Source organism: Ornithorhynchus anatinus, chromosome 5 (genome assembly GCF_004115215.2).
Source record: "Ornithorhynchus anatinus isolate Pmale09 chromosome 5, mOrnAna1.pri.v4, whole genome shotgun sequence".
NCBI lineage: Eukaryota > Metazoa > Chordata > Mammalia > Monotremata > Ornithorhynchidae > Ornithorhynchus > Ornithorhynchus anatinus.
The window spans coordinates 6,086,214-6,111,221 of NC_041732.1; the positions used below are offsets into that span (position 1 = coordinate 6,086,214).

Here is a 25,008-nt window from a genome sequence, read left to right on the forward strand (position 1 = left end):
CATCGATCGATCGACCACTTGGTTGATGGAGAAACTGCAGACGGCACCGGCTTTTGTGATTTTAATAATGGGTCGATTACTTTTGCGATCGACCTTAGGGCCTGGGTGAATTAAAAAAGGGAACGCATTACAATTTTCAAGCGTGTGTGTACGTGTAGCGATTAATCCTCCCCCCCCCCCAAATCAGATGCCTAATGTTCAGTGTTCAACGAGGTATCGACCCCTCTAGACTATAAGCTTCTAGTGGGCAGGGAACGTGTCAGACCAACTCTGTCGTATTGACCTCTCCAAACTGCTTCGTCCAGTGTTCTGCACGCAGGAAGCGCTCAATAAATACCACTGACCGATTCTCCAAAAGCCAAAATCATCCCGCCTCTAGTCACGGCGGTCCGAAGATGCTGTCCAGGAAATCAAAGGCTCGGTCTGCTACAGCCCCCTCCGCTCCTTCCCCCGCTCCATCCCTCCTCCTCCTCCTCCCTGGGAACAATCGGCTGCTCATCCGACGGCGGCTGGAGCCGGGGGCCCCACGAACCGCTCCCCAGGGGCCCGGGCCCCCGTCGGAGCGGTGCCAGCTGGAGAAGAGGGGGCGGCTCCCACCGGACCTGCCATCTCCATTCCATCTGGGCGGTGGCGGATGCCCCCGCCCGCGGAGGGGAGCGTGGTGGGAAGGCGGGGCGGTGGGAGCCAGAGCCCCCAGACTGAGCGGAGGCCCCCTGCCACACAGACGCCGGGTGGGAGTCGGGCTAAACCTAGCACGTTTCCTGCCGTGGACAACGGACGCCCGACGGGGGGGCGGGGCGGGGGGCCCCGAGGTAAGATCGGCGACCCGGGCTGAATGGGGAGGGCCGGCCGACTGATCGTCTGCTGGATTCGAGAATCAGGGGCAAGCCTACCTCCTCCCCTCCAAAATAGGCAACTAACTCAGATTATTCAACAATGCCCGGATGGTGTCTTGAGAATTAGCGGATGCTTCAAGTTACTCATTACTCTGAATAAAACCGTCATCGGTTTTAAAAGGTCCGTCTGTTTAAACGGCAGTAAACACGGTCATCGGGTTGGACGCAGTCCCCGTCCCACGTGGGGCTCACAGTCTTAATCCCCCCATGTCACAGAGGAGGTAAGTGAGGCCCAGAGAAATGAAGTGACTTGTCCCCGGTGACCCAGCAGACAAGCGGCAGGGCTGGGATTGGAATCCACGCCTTCCTGGCTTTCTGACTCCGCTCCATCCACCACGTCAAGCCGTTGTCTTCGAACGGCAGCAAGGGCCCGGGCGGACCGGGTTGCGGCTAAACCGGGGACGGAAGCCCCGCCGTGGTGAAACCGTACCTCCATGGCGTAGTTCTCGAAGATATTCGTGCCGCTTCTGCTGCAGGGGGAGGCCCACTCCGACTCGTCAGATACGGCATACTTGGACAGGAAGTCTGTGGGTTACAGAACATTAAGATAAACGCATCAAACCAGGAGAAAGTAACTCCCTCCTTCCTACGACCCGGCCCGCACCCCACCTCCGCCGCCAACCTACTCGCCGAACCTCAATCTCACTCCGTCGACCTCTTGCCCACCTCCTCCCCCCGACCTGTACATTCGACGCCACCACTCGCCCTACCTTCAAAGCCTTATTACAATCGCATCTGCTCTAAGAGGCCTTTCCCGATCTGAGCCTTCTTTTCCCCAGCTCCTTTTCTCTTTTCAATGACCGTGGACCTGGCCGGGTACCCTTTAAGCGCTCTGATACCCACCCCGGTCCCCCGGCCCTTATGTCCCTGCTCTCATACTCCATCACTTCCTCTCTCCGTAATTGATTTTAACGTCTCTTCCCCCCGCTCCTCCCCAGAGACCGTAAACTTCTCGTGGACAGGGTTCTCGTCGACCAACTCTATTGTACTGTGCTTTTCCCGTACGCTTAACCGGGTGCTCTACACCCCAGTGAGTGCTCAGTAGATACCAATGACATTGCTCTGTGTGCTTCTCTCCTAGAGAGAATCCCATATACGCCCACCTCACTCAGTAACAAACGTTCATTTTGCCCTAAAATCCCTTCTCTTCGCCACAAAGCAAACTTTATTCAATCCCAGCAGTTGAGTTGTGTGACAGTAATAAGAGCGGCAAATCTCTCTCCCTGATGCAGCGCACTGTTCGGGGTGCTTGGGAAGTATCGAATCAATTGACGCGTCTCCTGCCCGCAAGCAGCTTCCGCTCTAGCGAGGGCGACAGACGTAAAAATATCCACCACACGATCTAAATCCATCGAGCGGACAGATCGCTCGGATGGGGGGAGAGTCAGCTCGTTCTGCTAGGAAAGAGGACCTTCTGCGGGCTGAAATCCCTTTTGACCTCTGTCAATTCTAGACCCGGAAGGTTTCTCAAGTTCCACCCCGTAGACTTGGAGGCACCTCAAGCGGGGAGTGGGTCCCCCAGCAAGTGGCAGAGCTGGATCAGAACTCAGGTCCTTCTGACTCCCAGGCCCATGCTCTATCCACTGAGCCACACTGCCTCACTACAATCGAATGAATAAACTGAACCATGGGGCGCGCCCTTTCAACCTTTAGGGGTGGGGGCCCTGACCAAAGGGAGGGGCGAGGCGGCACTGGGTCGCTCGGCGGGAAGCATCTCACCACATGGGGGGAAGGGGGCGTCCGGGCCCCCGGCCCAGCGGCCGGTCCCGCTCGGCCCGCTCTCCCGGTCTCCGGGCGGGACGCTGGGCTCCGGCAGAGAGGCCGCCCCCTCGGGCTCGTCGCGGAGGTCTTCGTCGGCCAGGGAGGCCGACTCCGAGTCCGGGGCCCCCGCTGAGGACAGGCTGGCTTGGTCCGAGTGCTGATCCTGAGGAGGGAGAGAGAGGGAGAGGGGGAGAGAGGTAGAGAAGGGGAAGAGAGAGAAGGGGGGGGAGAAAGAGGGGGAGAGGGGAGAGGGGGAAGAGAGAGAGGGAGTTGTGTTTTTTGGGGTTTTTTTTTTTTTTTAATCTCACGGCACACCCCCCGCCGCTGATGAACTTCAAGTTCCCAGACAGCTCAAATCCAGTTTGGAAGAGCATCGCTGGAGGAGGAGTTGCGGGGGGCGAGGAAGGAGGGCTGGGGACCGAAGGTGAGAGGGGAGTCCTGGCCGCCAAGACGTCTCGAGCCCATAAGTCCACTGGGGGCAGGACCCGTGTCTGCCGACTCCGGTCTAGCGGGTTCCCCCGGACCCTCGGTGCGGTGCCCCGCCCACGGTGAGCGCCCGACGAGTACCGTGGACGGCGAGGCTCTTACCTTCGACGGGGCGGCGTACATAGTGAACCTCGTGTACCATCTGCTGGCCTTCTCGGCCACCCCCCTCCCGGCGGAGAACACGCTGCTCTTCAGGACGTCCAGCTTCGGGGTGATGAGCGAGTCGATGTGAAACGAAGGGGAGGACACCAGGGTGAAGGTCCTGCCCGCGTCCGGGACCTGGTCCCTAAGCGGACAGCGGGCCGAGAAGGACGGGGAAGACCACAGCCGGTCCCGTGGCCGGTCTTGGCCCTTCGCGTGGTAACTCTTGGACTTGGTGAGGCCGGCGGGCCGGGAGGAGTTGGGAGGGAGGCTTGATCTCCGGCAGGCGCGGGCCACCGAGGGGCTCTTCTTACTGGCCGACCGCTCCTCGCCCAGCCGCTGCAGGTCCACGCTCGGGGCGCGGCTGGACAAGGGGCTCGTCATGTTGTTCATGTACATCTCGATCTCCTCGGCCAGGTCTCTCCTCGTCGAGGGCGTCGACACGCTCCGGCTGTCCTCCTCCTCCTCCTCTTCCTCCTCCTCCTCCGCCTCCCGCCGCCCCCGCCGGGTCTCGGCCGCGAGGAGGGACAGGGGGTCGAAGCCGGCCTCCACGTCCGTCTTCTCCGCCGGCTTCGCCGAGAAGCTGCTGCTGGTTCGCCGGACCGCTCGGGCGGGCTGCGGCGGGGCCCGGGCCGCCGCCGCGTCCGCCTCGGGGTCCAGGTCTTCCAGGTCGAAGATGACGGGGGACTCGGGCCGGTCGGCCGGCCGGACCCCGCCTCCCGGAGCGTCGTCGTCGTCGCTGGATTCCTTCTCCGGGCTTTGGAGGCTGGAGGTCACCGGGGGCTTCCCTAAGGCGAGAGTGGTGGGCCTGCTGCTTTTCTGGAACACGTCATGGACGATTTGGGCGTCGGCTCCCGCTTCCCGGTTCGTTCCATTGGTCGCCGGGCCGCTGAGGTTTCGGTTTCTTTTTTCCCAGTCCGGGGGCTGCCGCGGCGTGCTACATTCCATCGCGCTTTTATGTCGCTTTCGTAGACTCCTACTGTCAACACCTCCCTCCTCGTTAGTGTCTTCGAAAGGCGACGTGCACAGCAATCCAGGTGCACTTCCTTTAGAAAAAAAAGAAAACGCCAGAAAAAGCCTTTTAAAATCTCCGTCGCAAATTGAAAGCTGAGGCACTTATTTGCCATGTAATTGATTGGTTTCTAGAAACACGTCATTGAATACACATTTCCACTTAAAATCAGCTACTAAGCCTTACAGAACTACACATATTACACCAGACTAAGAAACTGTATTAATTACTTAAAAAAAAAGGCAAAGAAAAGCTCCCACGAATGAACTAACAATCAATTGTATTCACTGAGCACTTATTGTGTGCAGAGGACTGTACTAAGCATCTGGGAGAGGACGATACAACAGAGTTACTAGATTCCTTGTTCCCAACGGATTTACAGACTAGAGACGGAGCTCAACAGAACACCGAAAACTCCCTTAACTGCCAACTCTCTGACGTTTGCAGGCAGGCTTCACTACCGTGCCACGAGGAAATTGGGTTTCGAGAAATATTTGTTGATGATGATTCGATATTTTATTCCTTCTGGACCTGATTAAGCCTCTGAAGTGAGAAACAGATGTTCTCGGGCCCCACCCTAAAACATCTGCACTCGGATCTATCTATCCACTCCAGATACACGCAAGGAGTGGAAATTAAAATCATCTTTGTTTCGGGCCCCAAGCTACAAATCGTCTTCTGGAGCTTCGAGCGGTCTAACCGGATCTGTGGCGATCAAGACAGAGCAATCAACTGATCAAAGGTATTTATTAAATGCTTACTATGTGCAGAGCACTGTGCTACGTGCTCGGGATAGGGCGATACAACAATTAGCCAATACGGTCCCTGATCATAAGGATTCCGTCGGACTTGCACCAGACCCCTGGGAAGGTCCCGAAAGGGTATCTGTGAGCCTTGAGGGTAATGGCATTGGGTGAAATTGTCCCAAATTTAATCAATGAACTGGTATTAGCATTCGTTGGCACTTCTGAGGGCTGAGCTGTCTGGGGGACATTTAAGTACAATTATAGAAAACACGGTCCCTGCCTTTGATGAACTTCCAGTCTAAAGTGGAACGTGAGGAGACGTAAATAGAAGACAATACAATTGTTCAGAGGAGCCCAGAAGAAATAAAAGCTCCATACATAGACAGCTAAATAATGTAAGTGCAGAAGAATTTGGGGGGGCAAGAGAAAAAGATATGGAGGAGGGGAAGAGGGAAGAAGAGAGGGAACGAGAGAGGGAGTGGAATAGGGACAGAGGGGAAGAGAGAGGGAGGGACAGAGGGAATGAGAGAGAGGGAGGGGGAAAAGTAGGGAGGGAAGTAGAGAAGGACCGAGATAAGGAGGGAGAGAAAGATAAGGAGGGAGGGAGAGAAAGGAAAAGAGGGAGGGAAGAAATAAGTGAGAAAGAGGGAGGTAGAAAAATAGGGAAGGAGAGAAAGAGAGCACGAACGCACACTTTTTAAAAGGGCCTGGAGGTGGGAAGGCATTTAGAAGGTAAATGGAAAGAATATTCCAGGGGAGAAGGGAAGGAGGGAGATGTCAGGAGCCACGGGTTGCAGGTGGGAGAGTCAAGAGCGAGGCATGATTAGGAGATTAGAATCGCCATCCCCCTCCTGGGTCGGAGCCACCTAAGTTCGAACGCAAGAGATGGGATGGATCGATGGAAATCTAGGGCAGATCTGAAATCGCCCAAAACCCGGGGAATGAGAACCGGCAAGAAACACCTTTCTTCACGGGAAGCTCGAGTGCCTGCCAACCCAAGGCCAGAGAAGCTCGACAAAGCTGGACCCGACAGGTCAAGCTCCCGTCGCCTTAGCGATCCTTGACTGGAACGTGCAGTCGGTAAGACATTACGATTGACGTGGATTTCGGTGTGGAACTGAGAGAGCCCTCCACTGCACGTTACCCGTCATCAGTCCATCTGTGGAATTTGTCAAACGCTTACCGTGTGCAGAGCGCTGTACTAAGCGCTTGGGAGAGGACAGTTGGATAGAATAAACTGATGCGTTCCCTGCCCTCAGCGAGTTTGTGGTCTGCGTTTCGCAAATTTACCGGCCGGACGCGTTCCCTTGGACTCACTCACCGGCGCTTTCTCCCGACGCTTCGTCCGCGTTGCAGACGGCCCCGGCCGGGCGAACGATGCTGGATGAGGGCTCGGCCCCGCCGCCGCTTTGAAAATCCAGGTTGGGAAGGCAGTCGACACTTCCTTTAGCACTCTCGCTCTCCGACACTGAAAGGACGGAAGGAAATTGTCAGGGAAATGAAGAGGACGGGGGTTGACTTGTTGATTCCAAACAGAGGATTTTTGAAAAAAAATATTTTTAATTTCTCCAGTCTTGCGCTCTTTCCACTAGGCTGGAGTTGGACAGTGTCAGGGCTAAAGCGAGGTGCTTGTGATATGAATATCCCACAAGGCTGGGGGTGGGGTGGGCTTTAAGAATAGTAATTAATAATAATTGTGGCATTTGTGAAGCGCTGGCTTTGTTCCAGGCACTGTTCTAAGCAATGGGGTAGACACAAGCTAATCAGGTTAGGCACAGTCCATGTGCCAACTGGGGCTCGTAGTTTTAATTCACATTTTACAGAAGAGGGAAATGAGGCAAACAGACGTGACGTGACTCAGCAGAAGAGGGGCAGAGCAGGGATTAGAACCCAGGTCCTTCTGACTCCGGGCCCGTGCTCTATCCACTAGGCCACGCTGCTTGTCGGGTGACCCCGCATTTCTTGCTCTGAGGGAAAACGCAGACCAAACAGCTCTGTTCATCCTTTCACGCCAAGCTACAATTACGCCAAGCTTGAAGCCAAAATATCAGCCTCGTAATGGAAATCGTATCGTCCTTTGAAGTGAGTGTTCATTTGCTACTTCGATACATTCGTGCCAAGGATCGGGCCTTCTACTATGGGAAATGACAAGGCAAATGGGAAGGGAGAATGGTTTTCTGAAGAACTAATAAAATGGCCGTCTAAGATTGAGGACCAATTTGCTGAATCTTGAAAATTCGATGATTTCTACTGTCTTGAATCTATGTGCCAAGCACTGTACAAAATGCCAGGGTAGATTCAAGACAGTCAGGTCAGACGCAGCCCCTCCCACATGGGGCAGCATGGACTAGTGGATAGAGTATGGGCCTGGGAGTCGGAAGGACTTGGGTTCGAATCCCGGACCTGCCACCTGTCCGCTGGGTAGTCTTAAAAATGTCACTTGATTTCTCTGGGCCTCATTTACCTCATCTACAAAATGGGGGTTAAGACTATGACCCCCATGTGGGACATGGACCGTGTCCATCCTGACTAGCCGGTATCTGCCGTGAGTACTTGGTGCAGTGTCTGGCACACAGTAAGAGTTTAACAAATACAATTTAATAATAATAATTTTTAAAAGCCCCCCCCCAAAACAAACAGAAACAAAACCCTGGGCCACTTAGCAGGGGGAGGACCACTTGACCATCTAGCTAAGAGAAGCAGCATGGCCTGTAGAGAGCACACACTTGGGAGTCAGGAGGACCCGAGTTTGAGTTCTGGCTTCGTCTCTTGTCTGCTGGGTGACAATGGGCAAGTCGTATCCCTTCCCTGTGCCTCAGTCACCTCATCTGTACAATTTGGATTAAGGTCTTGACCGCCACGTGGGACATGGACCGTGCCCAACCTGGTTAGCCTCTATCTATCCAGCGCTTAGTACCGGTGCCTGGCACATAGTAAGCACTGAACAAATGCCAAAAGAATAAAAAAGAGCTCCAGTCACTTCAAGGCACTACCTCAGCATTTAGTAAAGTGCCTGGCGCACGGTAAGCACTTAAATACCACAACTCTTATTATTTTAATAATAATAATAATAAATGTTGGTATTTGTTAAGCGCTTACTATGTGCCGAGCACTGTTCTAAGCGCTGGGGTAGACACAGGGGAATCAGGTTATCCCACGTGGGGCTCACAAAGTCTTAATCCCCATTTTACAGATGAGGTAACTGAGGCACCGAGAAGTTAAGTGACTTGCCCAAAGTCACACAGCTGACAAGTGGCAGAGCCTGGGTTCGAACCCATGACCTCTGACTCCAAAGCCCGTGCTCTTTCCAGTGAGCCACGCTGCTTCTCTCTTTTATTAAGTTTGATTTTTTGGTGGGGGGAAGAAAGGGGGTACCTACCCCAGAGCTAAATTCAGTGCTTTGTAACTGACAAAAGCGGACTAACAGTGACAATTTATAACAAGTAGGGTAAAGCCCACAAGCGAGAATTCACAAAATTAAAAACTGGTACAACCAGCACATCTTAAAATGAAGATGCTCATGAGTTTCGGGCCTTATAAGACATTAGCTCACTGGAGTTGCTCAATCGAAGTTAAGCATTTCATTCTCTATATGGTCGCTTTGAAAAATACCCACAAGAACTAGAATCACTCTCTCTCGTTTCTTCATTCTCTTCTTGCTTCTCCCGCGTGGTTTCGTCCCCTCGCCTCACTTGGTCTTTAGACAGCGAGTTGTAGCCGAGATCCGACTGGCCCCCTATGATGAGAGAAAACATTACAAAGAGAGGAAAAAATAAAATAAAACACACACCCCAAAAGCCAAGTACCATGATTCGCATTATGGAATGGAGGGCAACTGGCTTTATTCATTTCACAGTGGGGCTCCTGTTTACTTACATAAGAATTCCTCGATAAATAATAAAGCCACCGTATAAAACGCCGTCCAAAATATGCGTGAGAAAAAGGGTTTTCGGTTGTTTTTGGATAAAAACTAGCTTTCCTGAACTTTATAAGTATATAAGGAGATGGTCATTTTGGAAAATCTGAATATTTTGGAAGAAAATAACCCTGCAAATTAAAACTCCGGGGCTTACTCGGAAAGCAAAATGGCACCAATCAGGAAGAAACCCCAGCTAAAAGGGTTACCACATTTTTCTGATTGTTTGCTGGCTCTCGCAAACGTGCTTTTAAAGCGCAGGTTTAAAATTGAAGGTTGTGTTTGCTAATGAGAGTGCCCCTTCCGATGAAAAGCTACTCCAATTCTAAAAGTTAAGAAGATAACCTGCCAAACTCTTTCAGCTTTACAGGGAGATCGTGTTGGAATGCACGCTTTAAAACAATCGGTTAAGCCCGATCCCCTTCAATTTAGGTGACTTCCTAAGAGAGTGAATCAGCTCTTCATCAACTAAACGTGAAATAAAGCAAAGAGGTCCCTTTTCATTAGAGCTTATTTACACTCGGCACCGCCTAAAAGGCGAGTGTGAAACGAAATCAACGGAGCCCCCTTTTCTTCACCCCTCCCTCAGTCCCACAGCGGTTTCATCGATATCCGTCATTTCTTTATTTCTATCCACGCCTCCGTCTCCCTGCCTAGAATGCAAGCTCACCGAGGGCAGGGAACTAGTCTACCAACTCTGTTCTACTGCGCTCTCCCAAGTGCTTAATTCAGCGCTCTTCACAAAGGCAGTGCTCAGGATATACGACTGATGAATCGGTAGAGCGGAACTATGGAGAGAGTGGGGTCTCTCAGATCGGGGCATTTATTTGCTAAGCGTTTTCTGACCCCGGAAAAACCGGGTAGCTCAGCTTACGGCTACGAGAGCGGGTCCTCCGCCGACGGCCGGGACTTAACCCGTACGTCTGTTCTTGCCAACGGGCAGCGGTGGCTGGACCGCAGGGAAAAAAGGATAAAAAATACAGAATAAAGAGGAGGAAGAGCCTAGTGGGCAGACCGTGGGCCCGGCAGTCAGAAGGTCACGGGTACTAATCCCAGCTCTGCCACCTGTCTGCTGCGTGACCTCAGGCAAGTCACTTCACTTCTCGGTGCCTCGGTGACCCCATCCGAAAAACGGGGACAGACTGCGAGCCCCAGGTGAGAACGGGGACCGTTTCCCACCCCATTTGGTCGTCTCCACCCCAACGCTTGGCACGGTGCTCGGCACGTCACCAGGGCTTAACGAACACCACAGTTATTATTAGGGGAGGGAGAGAAAGACTGACTCGCTGGAATATTGCGGACGACTTCAAACCCGTTCAGAGGAAATGAGGAGGAAACTCTACATCGGTCAAGACAGGCTAGCATTCTGATTTTTCAAACGATACCAAAATACAAAATACCGGTATATATGTATATATATACACACACACAAACAAACCTGTACTAGATCTATCATCAGTGGAATACACTTTGATTAAATCAGTGTTGAAGGATGCCTGCTCCACAGTGTTTGTGTCATTAGAACTATCCATGCTGCCGTGACTAACGACATCCACGTCACTGTCATCTGCTTAAGAACAGAACACGACAGCGTTTTACCACTTCAGGAGAGAGCAACGACACCACCCGCTAGTCCGTGAAACGTAAACTGCTCTAGCTCACGCCCTGCTTCTGCACGCTCCATCCGAACGCTAGCACCTTCTTAGGGAAATGCCTGCGACAGAGCGGCGGTTTAAAATGACACCCTCGCGGCGGGGGTGCGTTACGCTCCCCCTCTAGACTGTAAGCTCGCTTTGGGCAGGGAACGTGCCCGCTAGTTCTGTCGGCCTGTATTCTCCCAAGCGTCTAGTACAGTGCTCCGCACGTAGTAAGCGCTTAATAAATACGATTCGTTCACTGGGTGAATTGGGGCGAAGGTGGAAATCTTCACGTCGGGGGCGGGGCGGGGGGCGGTGGATCTGATTAGAAAGAAAAACCAACCAACCATCCCGGTGTTAGAGTGAGTTTATGGCCGTTAAACCCAGGAATGTCCACTACCGTGACCTCAGTTTAAGATTCCTATGACATTCGAAAGTGTAACTGGTCTAGCCATAAGCACAATTCCAAAAAACGGATTACCTGATAGAGTTGCATTTGAAAGGCGGGATTGTTTTCTTAAGGCCTTTTTGAATTGTGTTATTCCTAACACAACATTTCTGATCTTGGTCCACAGGACGTAGCCACTTCGACTACTCGAAGGCCAGGTGCTTTCCAAGACGGCCTAGTCATTGATGAGAAATTAGATGAGTGTCCGGGGAACCCTTACAAAAATTTTCACTCAAACTAGGCCCTCATTTCTAACAAACTCTTTACCATCGACTTTTGAGCAGTCGATCCCCTTGCCCCCTCCTATCTCGCCTCTCTGATCCCCTACTACAAGCCGGCCCGCGCGCTGTGCTCCTCTAATGCCAACCTACTCACCGTACCTCCATCTCGTCTATCTCGCCGCCGATCTCTCGCCCGCGTCCCGCCTCTGACCTGGAACGCCCTTCCTCTTCGTGCCTGCCCGACCGTTACTCTCCCCAACTTATTGAAAGTACATCTCCTCCGAGGGGCCTTCCCAGACAAAACCTTCAATTCCTTTTCTCCCACTCCCTTCTGTGTCGTCCTGATTTGCTCTTTTCAATCAGCACCCCCCACCCGACAGCACTTATGTACTTATCTGCAATGGATTTATTTATATTAACTTCTGTCTCTCTCCCTAAGACTGTAAGCTCACTGAGGGCGGGAGATATGTCTACCAAATCTGTTATATTGTACTCTCCTAAGTACATAGTTCTGCGCTCAGCACACTGTAAGCACTCAATAAATACCATCGAGTGACCGACTGAAACTAAACGGGTGGTCCAAAGTAGTAATATTGGTATTTGTCAAGTGTCCACTCTGGGGTGCGGTGAGCTGTACTAATCGCCCGCGCGTGATCGACGACTCCGGGGCCACCGGCATGAATGTCGATGGCTTCTCCGAGCCGCATCTGTAGCCCGTTCTCCTCTCATCGCTGAAATCGGCGTGCAACTGATCCAGAACGTGAAGCCTCCTCCTTCCCCCGTTCCCCGTCCCAGGGCGAAGTTACCTTATTGTAATAGCCGTAGGTGATGGCGTTGGGGTCGATGCCGGCCTTTTTCATCTCAAAGAGGACCCGTACCGCTAGCACCGGCTGGCCGTACTGACCACACAGCTGCATGAGGACCCGGTAGCACACCTGAAAGATCATCATCCCGTCACCGTCAGCTCGGGCGGGCGGGGAGTGGTGAAGGAGGGAGTCGGTTGGTTGCCGGAGAGGAGGAGCGGTTCCTCCTGTCAGTTACCTCGTCCGGGGGATCGATCTTGGCGTGCATTTTCCGCAAGACGTCGTAGGCCGTTTTCAGCGCTCGGACTTTGGAGTGGCAGACTTTCACGTAGGCGGGAAGGCAGATAAACCACAGGCCGTAGCAGTGGCGCAGCAAACACCGTGACCACATCTGAGGGATGGAGGAATACCGCTTGGCTATCTTATGGGCTGACCTAATTTCCTGGAAAAAGACAGAGCGTTCCATCAGTGACTCTAAAAATACACTTTTGTTTAAGGATTCAGGCACATAAAGAATCCCAAACTTGCCAGGGGGTCACTGACGTTCCAACTTTGCATTTTGAGTGTGAGGGCAAAAGAAGGGGTGCCGGGAATGTCACGGCGGCGGGGAGATCGGGAGGGAGCCAGGCCAGATCTACCATGTTGGATCTTCCCAGTCCTGACTGGAAACTCTCAGGTCTTGTCCAAGAGCTGGGATCTGGGGGTCCGGTTCGGGCCAATAATCCCTCGATTGGAGGGTTTCTCTCGGTCCCACAAAACTATCAGAAACTTAGCCGATACTGAGAAAGTGCCCATCGTGTCACAGGATGCCAAGTCGCTACCGCAAGAGTAAGGCCGTTGCGGGCAGGGAATGCGGCTGTTTATTGTTATATTGTACTCTTCCAAGTGCGTAATACAGTGCCCTGCACACGGTAAGCGCTCGATAAATACGACCGACTGACAAGTGGATGGCAGCGCTTAGAACAGTGCTCGGCACATAGTAAGCGCTTAACAAATACCAACATTATTATTAGTCCAGAAAAAGTAGTAATACTGGTGGAATTTATTAAGCATTTCCTCTGTGTCTAAAAGGCTGGGTTCCATACGATGCAATCGGACCAGACAGTCCCTGTTCTACCCAGGGGACGGGGGAGCAAATACTCTACTCCCATTTTACAGATGAGGAAGCAGAAGCCTGGAGAAGTTAGGCGACTTGCCCTAGGTCACCCGGCAAACGGCGGGACGGAGGGTCTACTGACGCCCCATCTCGTGCTTTTTCCACTTGGCTGGAGTTGGACGGTGTCGGAGCTAAAGCGAGGGGTTTGTAATAGAAACATCCCCCAAGACATGGTGGACTTTAACCGGACGCAGCCGTCTCAGTGCTACAGGTGAGTGACTTCTGTGAGTCTCAAGTGAAAAACGTCAATCAGCCGGCATCGAAGCCTTACTGGACCGGACAAGGGTGCACGACAGGGAAAGGCCTGGAGGCGACTGGCATACGGAAACATGGAAAGAAGAGCGAGCAACGATCCCCATGAAACCACAGTACTACCCCCAGGAGGCCTTCCCTGAGCCCTCATTTCTCCCACTCCCTTTTGCATCGCCCTGACTCGCTCCCTTTATCCGCCCCCACCTCAGCTCCACGGCACTTACGTCCGTATCTGGAATTGATTGATTTATATTCCTGTCTGGCTCCCCCTCGAGACTCTAAGCTCACTGGGGGGAAGGGAATGTGTCTGTTCCATTGTTGTGTTGTCCTGTCCCAGGCGCTTAGTTCAGTGCTCTGCATGCGGAAAGCGCTCAATGAATACAATCGATTGATTGTGTGGCAATCATGGGTTTCACATCAACTAATTCATGGCAGGGAGCCTCACGGTACTCCTGTGGGGAGAATCCTCTCTCCACAGTGCTGGCCAAGAGACTTAGGAACAGAGGGGTTAAGTGACTTGGCTAAGGTCACCCAGCAGGCTACGAGCAGAGTGAGCCCTGGATCCCGACTCCCAATCCCACGCTCTTTCCACTAAGTCGCGCTGGCTCTCATGCTCACTGTAAGATAGCAAGGAGGAACCACTTTTAAGACACCATAAAACACATCTTTAGAAGATGTGAATCGCTGCGAGGAGAGAGCAGAGAACTCAACGGCATGGCGACGGTAAGAATGGGGAAGTTCTCTTTAATAATGATAATGACGACATTTGTTAAGCACTTATTATGGGCAAAGCACTGATCTAAGTGCTGAAGAGGACACAAGGTGATCAGGTTGTCCCACATGGGGCTCACAGTCTTAATCCCCATTTTACAGATGAGGTAACAGGCCCAGAGAAGTTAAGTGACTTGCCCAAAATCACACTGCTGACGAGCGGCTGAGCCGGGATTTGAACCCATGACCTCTGATTCCCAAGCCCGGGCTCTTTCCACTGAGCCATGCTGCTTCTCTTTGAGCAAAGGAGTCGCTTACACCGTGACTCAAAAGCCCCAGAGCCAAAACAAAGCGGCTACCAGGACGCACTTCAGCCCCAAATCCGAAGGACAGTACTGAGGGGATGGGCAGGACCGGCTCCTCATTCTCTTCAATTACACTCACCCCCGACACGAACAGAGAGCCCAGTCAAGGGCACCATTTTTGACCCCAGAGGACAACCATTTCTACGACCATCGCTATTCCTACAACTGCGGAGGAAGTCGGACTCAGTCGGCGTGATAAGAGCAGAAGACACGGGCCGCCTGTCCGGGAAGATTTTATAATCCAATTACAGAGTGGATTTAAATACCGCCGTGACCGCGACCCCGTCAAGGCCCCGACTTGACCGTCACGGCAGAGGGTCCCGAGTCTTCTCCCAGACAGAACGCTAAAAGCCACATGGCTTACGACTCCAAAATGGGACCGGGCGGACTTGGCAGTGTCTAAACCGAAAGCCACAAGCCAGCTGACCGTCGCGAGCCCCAGCTGCCACGCGCTCTCATTTCCTACGCGTCGGCAGGTTTGCGCCAGGAAGGCTGGGGGTGGGGAAGAGAGAGATAGGATAGGGGAAGCCCGTCTGGTCGTTCGAGATGATTTCTCGGTTCTGAGGCGGTGAGCTTATGCTGCTATTTCAAATCACCTGCTTGGTTCTTCGAAACATGGGCGAAGGGTTATTGGGGCTACTGGTTTTGGCGGACAGTTGGCTCTTTCTCATTTGAAGGAATCCCTCTGGCCTCTCGAACAGATCTGCCTTCAGCACGGGAAATCCATTATAGCTGAAAAAGAAAATTAAGCACCATTTATTAAGACATACCAATAGAAAGAGAACACACCTGGAATTTTTCACACCTGGGAACAACTGGAATTCCCTGGAGCTGCCCTTACTGGATCAGCGTGTGACACCCCCAAAAAGCCTTCTGGGCTAGTGCTTGTTTCCTTCGGCCAATATTTAGGAACGCCACAGGGCCACTCGATTTGCTTGAACCCACCCCAGTGCTTAGTACAGTGCCTGGAGGCAGCGTGGCTCAGTGGAAAGAGCTCGGGTTTAGGAGTCAAGGATCACGGGTTCTAATCCCGGCTCCGTCGCCTGTCAGCTGTGTGACTCCGGGCAAGTCACTTGACTTCTCGGTGCTTCAGTGACCTCATCTGTAAAATGGGGATTAAGACTGTGAGCCTCACATGGGACAACCTGATGACCCTGTATCTACCCCAGCGCTTGGCACATAGTAGGGCTTAACAAATACCAACATTATCATAATTATTATTAAGCGCGTAACAAATGCCACAATCCAGGTCCGGGAACTGTCAAGACAGCTAAAAGAAAGGTAATGAGCCGAAACTGACTCCATGTACAAAATACCCAAACTATTCACAGGGACCGGGGAGAACACCTGCCTCAAAAAAAACCCACCAAAAAACCCTTTGCAAGTAGTTTTACATAAAAATGATAATAATAATAATAATAATGTTGGTATTTGTTAAGCGCTTACTATGTGCCGAGCACTGTTCTAAGCGCTGGGGTAGACATAGGGGAATCAGGTTGTCCCACGTGGGGCTCACAGTCTTAATCCCCATTTTACAGATGAGGGAACTGAGGCACAGAGAAGTGAAGTGACTTGCCCACAGTCACACAGCCGACAAGTGGCAGAGCTGGGATTCGAACTCATGAGCCCTGACTCCAAAGCCCGTGCTCTTTCCACTGAGCCACGCTGCTTCTCCTGGATGCTAACAGTAATAATGATTATGGTACCTGTTAAGTGCTTACTATGTACCAAGCACTTTTCTAAGCACTAGGGTAGATACAGGTTAAGTTGGGCACCGTCCCTATGCCACATCTTATTCCCCATTTGACAGATGAGGTCACTGAGGCCCAGAGAAGTGAAGTGATTTGCCCAAGGGCACGGAGGAGACAAGCGGCGGAGCCGGGATTAGAACCCAGGCCCTTGCGGCTCCCACGCCCGAGCTCCATCCATTCGGCCCCGCTTCCGGGTCTCAGACCCAGAACGCCGAGAGCCCCGGTCATCTAAAGGAATGAGAAATACGGTTGTGGTACGGGTGGACAGCGACGAGCTAAATTTAATAAAGCAGAGGGCTCGGTGTTCTTTAAGGACACAACACTCAAGTCTTCAGGGACAATGGAGTAAGGAGGACACTTCACTAACTAAGCACAAAACCCAACGAGGTATTAACGCTGTAGACTGGAAGCTCGGTATGGGCAGGGAACGTGTCTCTCTAACGTGTGTAAGAAGCTACTAAATGAATAATGTGCCGGGAAAAAAGTAAAATACGTTCTTGTTGACTGACAAGCAAAGACTGGACTGAGTAACATTTTCTTCCCAATAAGCCATTCTGCTGAATTAACTTGGATAAGCTCTTTGAGGGCCGATTCAGCCATTCACTCGTTCATTCAGTCGTATCTGTTGAGCGCTTACTGTGTGCAAAGCACTGTATGTAAAGTACTTATTGAAACCGATATGAGATATCCCTGGAAAGCTTACTCATTTCCAAATGAACAACAGGCAACGGCAAGGCCCAGAAATAACCATTAGAAATGTGTTTAATCCTTTAAAAGGCTTACTTTGAAGAAATGAACTTCAGTGTCGTTACAAAAATGGGAATTTTCTACCAATCGATCTCGAGAATTCACTGAGCACTTACTATGTGCAAAGCCCCGTACTAAGCTCTTGGGAGAATGCCACAGAACTAGCGGATACGTTACCTGCCCGACAAAAAATGAGTAAAATCAATACTCAGCATTAGCCACCAACTAACTGCATTTCATCGATATGTGGGAGAGAAAATTTGAAAAGGAAAAGGCACACCTTAGCAATTGCAGATGAAGGTGTTAGGGATTTTAAACATTTGGCCTCTATTAGCCCCTCCAAAATAAAAATAGTGGTAATTGCTAAGTGCTTACTATGTGCTAGGGGCCGTACTGAGCGTTGGGGTGGATACAAGCAAATTGGGTTGGGCACCGTCAATTCCCCACCTGGGCCTTCACAGTAATCCCCATTGGACAGATGAGGTAACTGAGGCCCGGGGAAGTGAAGTGCCCAAGGTCACCCGGCAGAAAAGTGGTGGAGCTGGAATTGGGACCCAGGTCCTTCAGACTCCCAGGCCCGTGCTCTATCCACTAGGCCACGCTGCTTGTCTAGACTATCGGCCCATTGTGGGCAGGGAACGTATCCACCCACTTCATACTGTCCTCTCCCAAGCGTTTAAAAATAATAATAATAATGATAATGTTGGTATTTGTTAAGTGCTTACTATGTGCAGGGCACTGTTCTAAGCGCTGGGGGAGAGTCAGGGTAATCAGGTTGTCCCACATGGGGCTCACAGTCTTAATCCCCATTTTCCAGATGAGGTCACTGAGGCCCAGAGAAGTGAAGTGACTTGCCCACAGTCACACAGCGGACAAGTGGCAGAGCCGGGATTCGAACCCATGACTTCTGACTCCCAAACCCGTGCTCTTTCCAGTACGATGCACATACGAGTCGGCTGATAGATATCTGCTGAATGGCTTTTGTGCTCCAAATCTGCTTGCCACCCGGAGATCTGGGCACCATAAAAACCTGGCTCTTTGAGGGTCCCACAGGGCGGACGACAGCCTTTTTCTTTGGGGGCAGTGTATTTTGCGCCGGTAAATACCTGTACTGCAAAGGGAGCTCTTCTCCGTTGGGCAGATGTGGGATCTCCGGGGGGGTGATGAAAACCGTGTGCTCGCTTTTGTACGATTCATCTAACTCTATGAGTCGCGTTTCACCAGTCTTATCCATATCCACCTACGTGGGTTACGAGGAGACGACAGTCAGGACAGAATCGACGGCTACGCGCGGCCCGCTTCCCTGGGCTCTCTTTCCTTCATCGGGCTGTATTTATTGAGCGCTTGCTGTGCGCGGAGCACTGTACTAAGCGCTCAGGAGAGTACACCAGAACAACAGACAGACACATCCCCCGCCTCTTGCAGCCGCAATAATTAGAATTACAGATAAATTAAAAAGCCAGATGGCTACTGCCAAAAGCTTAATTCTTTCTCACCAGACAATGCGATGTATAGATGAACAAATTCCACAAAATACATATACATTTTGATTAACAAATATATATTTTAACATATCCGCTAATCGGTCCGTCGTATTTATTGAGCGCCTACTGTGCGCAGAGCACTGTAGTAAGCGTTTGGGAGAGTAAAATAACAGTGCCAGACACTGTACTAAGCACCATCCGCTAGGCCACTATACTAGGGAAGAAGCACGGCCTAGTGTATAGAGCACGGGCCTAGGAGTCAGAAGGACCTGGGTTCTAATCCCTCCCTGGGCCAGGGACTGCGTCCAATGCGATTTTCTTGTATTCACCCCAGTGCTTAGTCAAGTGCCTGGCACATAGTAAGTGCTTAACAAATACCACAAATAATAATAATTATTACTAAGCACTGGGGTTGATAGAAGCTAATCAGTTTGGATACGGTCCATGCGCCCACACGGGGCTCCCAGTCTTCATCCCCATTTTATAGACGAGGTCACTGAGGCCCAGAGAAGTAAAGTGACTGGCCCAAGGCCACACAGCAGACAAGTGGCAGAGCCGGGATTAGAACCCAGGTCCTTCCGACTCCCAGGCCCGTGCCCTATCCGCTGGGCCACGCTGCTCCTCGCGTGTCTCTTAGGCAGATGCTTCTTAAACCGTGCGGTTCTATTCATTTTTTTTCAGCGGGTCCACTGTGTCCAAGGTTTTGGAACAAAGAAGCGAGGTAGAGGATAATAATGTCGGTATTTGTTAAGCGCTTACTATGTGCAGAGCACTGTTCTAAGCGCTGGGGTAGGCACAGGGGAATCGGGTTGTCCCACGTGGGGCTCACAGTCTTAATCCCCATTTTACAGATGAGGTAACTGAGGCACAGAGAAGTTAAGTGACTTGCCCACAGTCACACAGCTGCCAAGTGGCAGAGCTGGATTCGAACCCATGCCCTCTGACTCCAAAGCCCGTGCTCTTTCCACTGAGCCACGCTGCTTGTCTTAAAAAGCTCTGCTCTTCCTTTCGCAAAATAATGCACCTCAACCTCGACTGCAAATAGACCGTGAGCCTCATGTGGGACAGGGACCGTGTCCAACCCGATTAATATCTACCCCAGGGCTTAGCACAGGACCCGGCACATTGTCGGCACTTAAAAAATATCACGATTAGTATTATATAGTGAACATTACTTTGCATACTACTATTTTTACTGCTTGTGGCATTTGCTAAGCGCTTACAACACGCCAAGCACTGAACTAAACACTGGGGTAGACACGATGTCTTCGTATCGGACGCACGGCGTGTCCCGAACGGGGCTGAGGGAGGGCAAGGATTCGATATGAGGAAACGGAGGCACAGAGAAGTTAACTGACTGGCCCGAGGCCACGCGGCAGCCAGGTGGAAGAGCCAGAATTAGAACCCAGGGCCCCCGAAGAATTTATTTCCACTCGAACACGCTGGGCTAAACCGTGGGCAGGAAGGAATTTAAAACATTCTAAATTCCATCGAGTAAAGCGGCAGCTGTTTACGCAAATTGCTACTTTCATTCATCTGATTATAATCGTCCTGAAATCTGGAAGGATCTTCCCATCAAGTCTTAAGTGTGGTTCTTCAAAATAAATAAATAAATGAATAAAAGACGACTGCACGTCTGGGAAAAGCCCACTTAAAAATTAACCTTTGAAAACGACTTTAAAGACGTAGCTCCTCCCTAACAATTCTGAAGATGTCACGGGGAACGCAAGGCAGCCAATAACCATGGACAGTCACTCCGCTTCTAAAAAACAAGGGTGAATGACTCACTCCGCTCGCTGCGATTCTACATCTTTTCCCATCCCATATCCTTTTTGCCCTGCTTATTTCACCATTATGAAAATAGACGGGAAGTAGAACGGAGTCAGGGCTTGCCTGGAACTCCCTTCCCCGACAAATTCGCCTGAACCCCATACCTCCAAAGTCCTCTTTATAATAATAATAATGTTGGTATTTGTTAAGCGCTTACTACGTGCAGAGCACTGTTCTAAGTGCTGGGGGAGATACAGGGTCATCTGGTTGTCCCATGTGAGGCTCACGGTCTTCATCCCCATTTTACAGATGAGGTGACTGAGGCACAGAGAAGTGAGGTGACTTGCTCACAGTCAAGTGGCAGAGCCGGGATTCGAACCCATGACCTCTGACTCCCAAGCCCGGGCTCTTTCCACTGAGCCGTGCTCTTAAAATCCCCTTCTCTTCCAACATGATTCCCTGACCCATTATTGGTACCTCGAATCTTTTCAACTCTTCAGGTGCCTCTCGCACTTCTAAATTTTTATTTATTGATGCCCACTGTAACCTCTCGTGCATATCTTTACGTAGACCTAGGGAAGCCGTGTAGTTCAGTGGAAAGAGCAGAGGGATTAAGGGTCCTGGCTCTGCCCCCGGCTGACGGCGCGACCTTGGGCAAGTCGCAACCTTTCTGGGCCTCAGTTTCCTCATCTGGAAATAAAGAGACTGTCGACAGGGAAGGTGTCCGATCTCATGACCTTGTATCTACCCCAGGGCTCGACATTTAGAAAGAGTTTAATATACGGCATAATACTATGGCTGTGTGACCTTGGTCAAGTCGCCCCACTTCTTGGTGCCTCAGTTACCTCGTCTACAAAATGGGAATTAATACCATCAGCCCTGGTGGGAAATGGAGCGCTTACCAAATACTACTCAAAATACTTCTAACTTTCATGAAGCACTCAAGTTTATCATTTCCACTATTAGGTATTTCTAAGTCTCTCACCACCATTACAGCGTAAGCTCCTTGGGGACGGAGAATGAGTCCCTGTGCTTCTGTTGTGTTATTATTAATGATAGCAATAATAATAATAATTGGGGTATTCGTTAAGCACTTCTACGTGCCCGGCACTGAACTGAGCGCCGGGGTGGATAGAAGCAAATCGGCTTGGACACAGTCCCTGTCCCACGTGGGGCTCACAGTCTCAGTAGAAACTCAATAAACGCCACTACATCTGTTCAAGATTTCTGCCGTAAGGAAAGCAAAGCAGCATCAGTCTCAATTGGCGAAAAATCCAACTCCTATCTCGTTCTTCTACCAGACATTCAGAGTTCTATCAAAACGCTTGAAAGAAATCCTTGTAATAATTATGAAAAGTCTAAGCACAGATTCATAAAATGGCTGCTAATTAGTCATAAGGCTTCCTAAATCCAACGTATCGGTAACGAGAACAAATGGTTCTTTAAAAGCAGCCACAGAAAGAAACTTGGTTCCAATACAACCCTATCGATCAGGCTATTCATTGAGTGCTTCATGTGTGCAGAACACTGTACTAAGCACTTGGGAGAGTACGATATAACAGAGTTGGAAGAGACTCCATAAGGCTTCCTAAATCCAACGTATCGGTGACGAGAACAAATGGTTCTTTAAAAGCGGCCACAGAGAGAAACTTGGTTCAAATACAACCCTATCGATCAATCTATTGAGTGCTTCCGGTGAGCCGGACACCGTACTAAGCACTTGGGAGAGTACGATATAACAGGGTTGGAAGAGATTCCCTGTCCGCCAGGAGCTTACGGTCTAGAGGGGGAGACTATAATTTACATAAATGACAGCTATGTCCATGGGTGTTGGGGGGTGGGGGGTGAATAAAAGGTACGTATCCAAGTGCCAGGGCGACGCAGAAGGGAACAGGAGAAGATTCTTCCCCTATCTGGACCCGGGCCTAGCACAGCACGATCCAATCGCTACTTTCACTCGTCTGGATGAATCACAAACCAACCATTTCGTTCTTCCTTCGGTCTGAACATCGTCACTTGCTTAGTGACAAACACCGCCCACTCTACTTGAAAACACTGTGGTCTTTTCGGCAATTCGGCCCCCATCTGGTGATGCTGGGGTCTCAGTTACCTCATCTAATAATGTTGGTATTTGTTAAGCGCTTACTATGCGCAGAGCGCTGTTCTAAGCACTGGGGGAGATACAGGGTCATCGGGTCGTCCCACGTGAGGCTCACAGTTAATCCCCATTTTACAGATGAGGGAACCGAGGCACAGAGAAGTTAAGTGACTTGCCCACAGTCACACAGCTGACGAGTGGCAGAGCCGGGAGTCGAACCCATGACCACTGACTCCGAAGCCCAGGCTCCTTCCACTGAGCCACGCTGCTTCATCTGTAAAATGGGGTTTGAGACTGTGGGCCCCCCTCTGGGATAGGGACTGTGTCCAACCCGATTTGCTGGTATCCACCCAGCGCTTAGTTCAGTCGCCTGACACATAGTAAAAGCTTAACAAATACCACAATTATTATTGATAAATGACTGAATGAAAAACCGAATCACCCTCATCTTTTTTTTAAGCGCTTACGATGTGCCAGGCACCGTACTAAGCGGTAGATACAAGCTAATGGGGTTGGACAGAGTCCATGTCCCACCCGGGGCTCCTGGTCATTCACTCGTTATGGAATTTGTGAAGCGCTATGTGCCAGGCACTGATCTAAGCACTGGGGTAAATACAAGCTAATCAGGTTGGACACAGTCCCCGTCCCACGTGGGGCTCGCAGTCTTAATCTCCACTTTCCAGAAGAGGGAACTGAAGCCCAGAGAAGTGAAATGACTTGTCCAAGGTCACGGCAGACAATAGAACCCCGGTCCTTCTGACACCCAGGTCCGTGGTCTATGCACGAGGCCATGCTGCGACCCACATTTTATAATAACGCTTGGGCTACGGAGGAACAGATTTGTATCATACTCCCCCAAGGGCTTCATAGAGTTAATAATGTTGGTATTTGTTAAGCGCTTACTATGTGCAGAGCACTGTTCTAAGCGCTGGGGTAGATACAGGGTAATCAGATTGCCCCATGTAAGGTTCACAGTCTTCATCCCCATTTTACAGATGAGGGAAGCAAAGTGACTTGCCCACAGTCACACAGCTGACAAGTGGCAGAGGCGGGATTCGAACCCACGACCTCTGATTCCCGAGCCCGGGCTCTTTCCACTGAGCCACGCTTAAGCGTTCAAGAAACACCCCTGATGATGACGATTAAAGAGGAAGACTCTATCGTCAAAGCACTGGTAAGATTTTGAGAGACCTTTTTGTCCAGGGACAGGTTTACTGCACCGAGGCACACAGAAATCGGAAGGTGAAATGAAGACACCAAAAGGGAATTTGGCAAGGACTTTGGCAAGAATTTGGATCTTTCTTTAACTCCGAGGACGAAAGGTGGACGGCGTTGTCGTTGGGTCCACGGAAACATCTGTTATATTTTAGTTCCTTCTAGCTTGCAGGGCACCTTCCCTCTACCATTTTCTCAGCAACGCAAACCAAGCAACCAGTCGAGGAAACACGACAATTCTACAGACTTGTGCTCCAGGGGTGACGTTTCATGGCGTGGGGTAGGTGAGGGGGATGAGTAGTTACTAACACACACTGTCTTAAACCTTCTGTATTCAATAATAATAACAGTAGCAGTAACTGTGGTATTTGTTAAGCGCCAAGCACTCTACTAAGCCCTGAGATAGATACGAGATCACTAGATCCCAGACAGGGCTCATAATTTAAGTAGGAGGGAGAGAAGCGTTAAGAACTCCAATTCTAGGGACGGCATGGAGAAAATACCGGATTTCAGAAATACCACGGCTTCTGGCGAATCAAAATTCACGCCTCCTCCTATATTTTCGGGGCATTGTTTCTCCCTCGGGACAACTAACCCTCAGGGAGCAATTCTAATCGTCGCCCGGCTTCGTTCCTGCGCAAAGACCGGCAGGTGACCTACTTTAAGGAAATCCTAGCCCTCCTCACGCATTAATTATACAATGCATCGCTGTCACCGGACAGAATGTCCCGGCCTCTTAACGAGATGACGAGTAGGTCTGGTGTCTCCTCCGCCCTAACGAGGACTGATTTTCGAGACGGTATGCTAAAATCGAGGGAAATGATGTAGCCCAACATTTTCTTGAAATCTGGTGCTCTCTTTTCTGGGACAAAGACAAAACTGAAAGGTGAAAATGTCTCTCTCTTTTCTTTATGGTATCTGTTAAGCGCTTACTTAAGGCCAGGCACTGTTCTAACCCCTGGGGTAGATACAAGCTAATCAGGTTGGACACAATCCTTGTCCTCAATGGGGCTCACAGTAGTAATCCCCATTTTACAGATGAGGTAACTGAGGCACCACGAAGTGACTTGCCCTAGGTCACACGGCAGACAGGTGGCCGAGCCGAGATTAGAACCCGGGTCCTACCGACCCCCAGGCCCACCCTCTATCCACTAGGTCACGCTGCTTCGCTCCTTCGCAGCATCAACAGGCCAGTAATCGAGACGAACTTTGTCTATCAAAAGTTGAACTGTGTCTTATTATTATTATTATTTTTTTAAAAAAAAGCTCATTTCCCCTTCTTTCTTAAAAGTTGTATTTGGATAAGCAATCCAAGTCCCAGCTATCAACTTCAACAATACATGATAAGATCTTGGTCCAAGCGATATAAATCCTCTACTTTCCAGGGATTGA

General features: G+C 50.7%; 1 protein-coding gene across 9 annotated transcripts in view; it reads right to left on the reverse strand.

Moving 5' to 3' along the window:
- Positions 1–25,008, reverse strand: part of DENND4A (DENN domain containing 4A) — an 89,810-nt gene that overhangs the window by 9,531 nt on the left and 55,271 nt on the right. For 5 of the 9 annotated variants that reach the window (XM_029066478.2, XM_029066473.2, XM_029066475.2 and 2 more), the window contains 11 exons: positions 18,156–18,289; positions 15,148–15,283; positions 12,306–12,509; positions 12,071–12,199; positions 11,077–11,218; positions 10,397–10,528; positions 8,659–8,778; positions 6,364–6,510; positions 3,246–4,330; positions 2,616–2,820; positions 1,327–1,421 (listed from right to left, as the gene is read on the reverse strand). In XM_029066478.2, coding sequence (XP_028922311.1) covers positions 1,327–1,421; positions 2,616–2,820; positions 3,246–4,330; positions 6,364–6,510; positions 8,659–8,778; positions 10,397–10,528; positions 11,077–11,218; positions 12,071–12,199; positions 12,306–12,509; positions 15,148–15,283; positions 18,156–18,289 — 2,529 coding nt within the window. The remainder of the gene's footprint in view (positions 1–1,326; positions 1,422–2,615; positions 2,821–3,245; positions 4,331–6,363; positions 6,511–8,658; positions 8,779–10,396; positions 10,529–11,076; positions 11,219–12,070; positions 12,200–12,305; positions 12,510–15,147; positions 15,284–18,155; positions 18,290–25,008) is intronic. The other 4 variants (XM_029066476.2, XM_029066480.2, XM_029066479.2 and 1 more) reach the window with 2 other exon arrangements.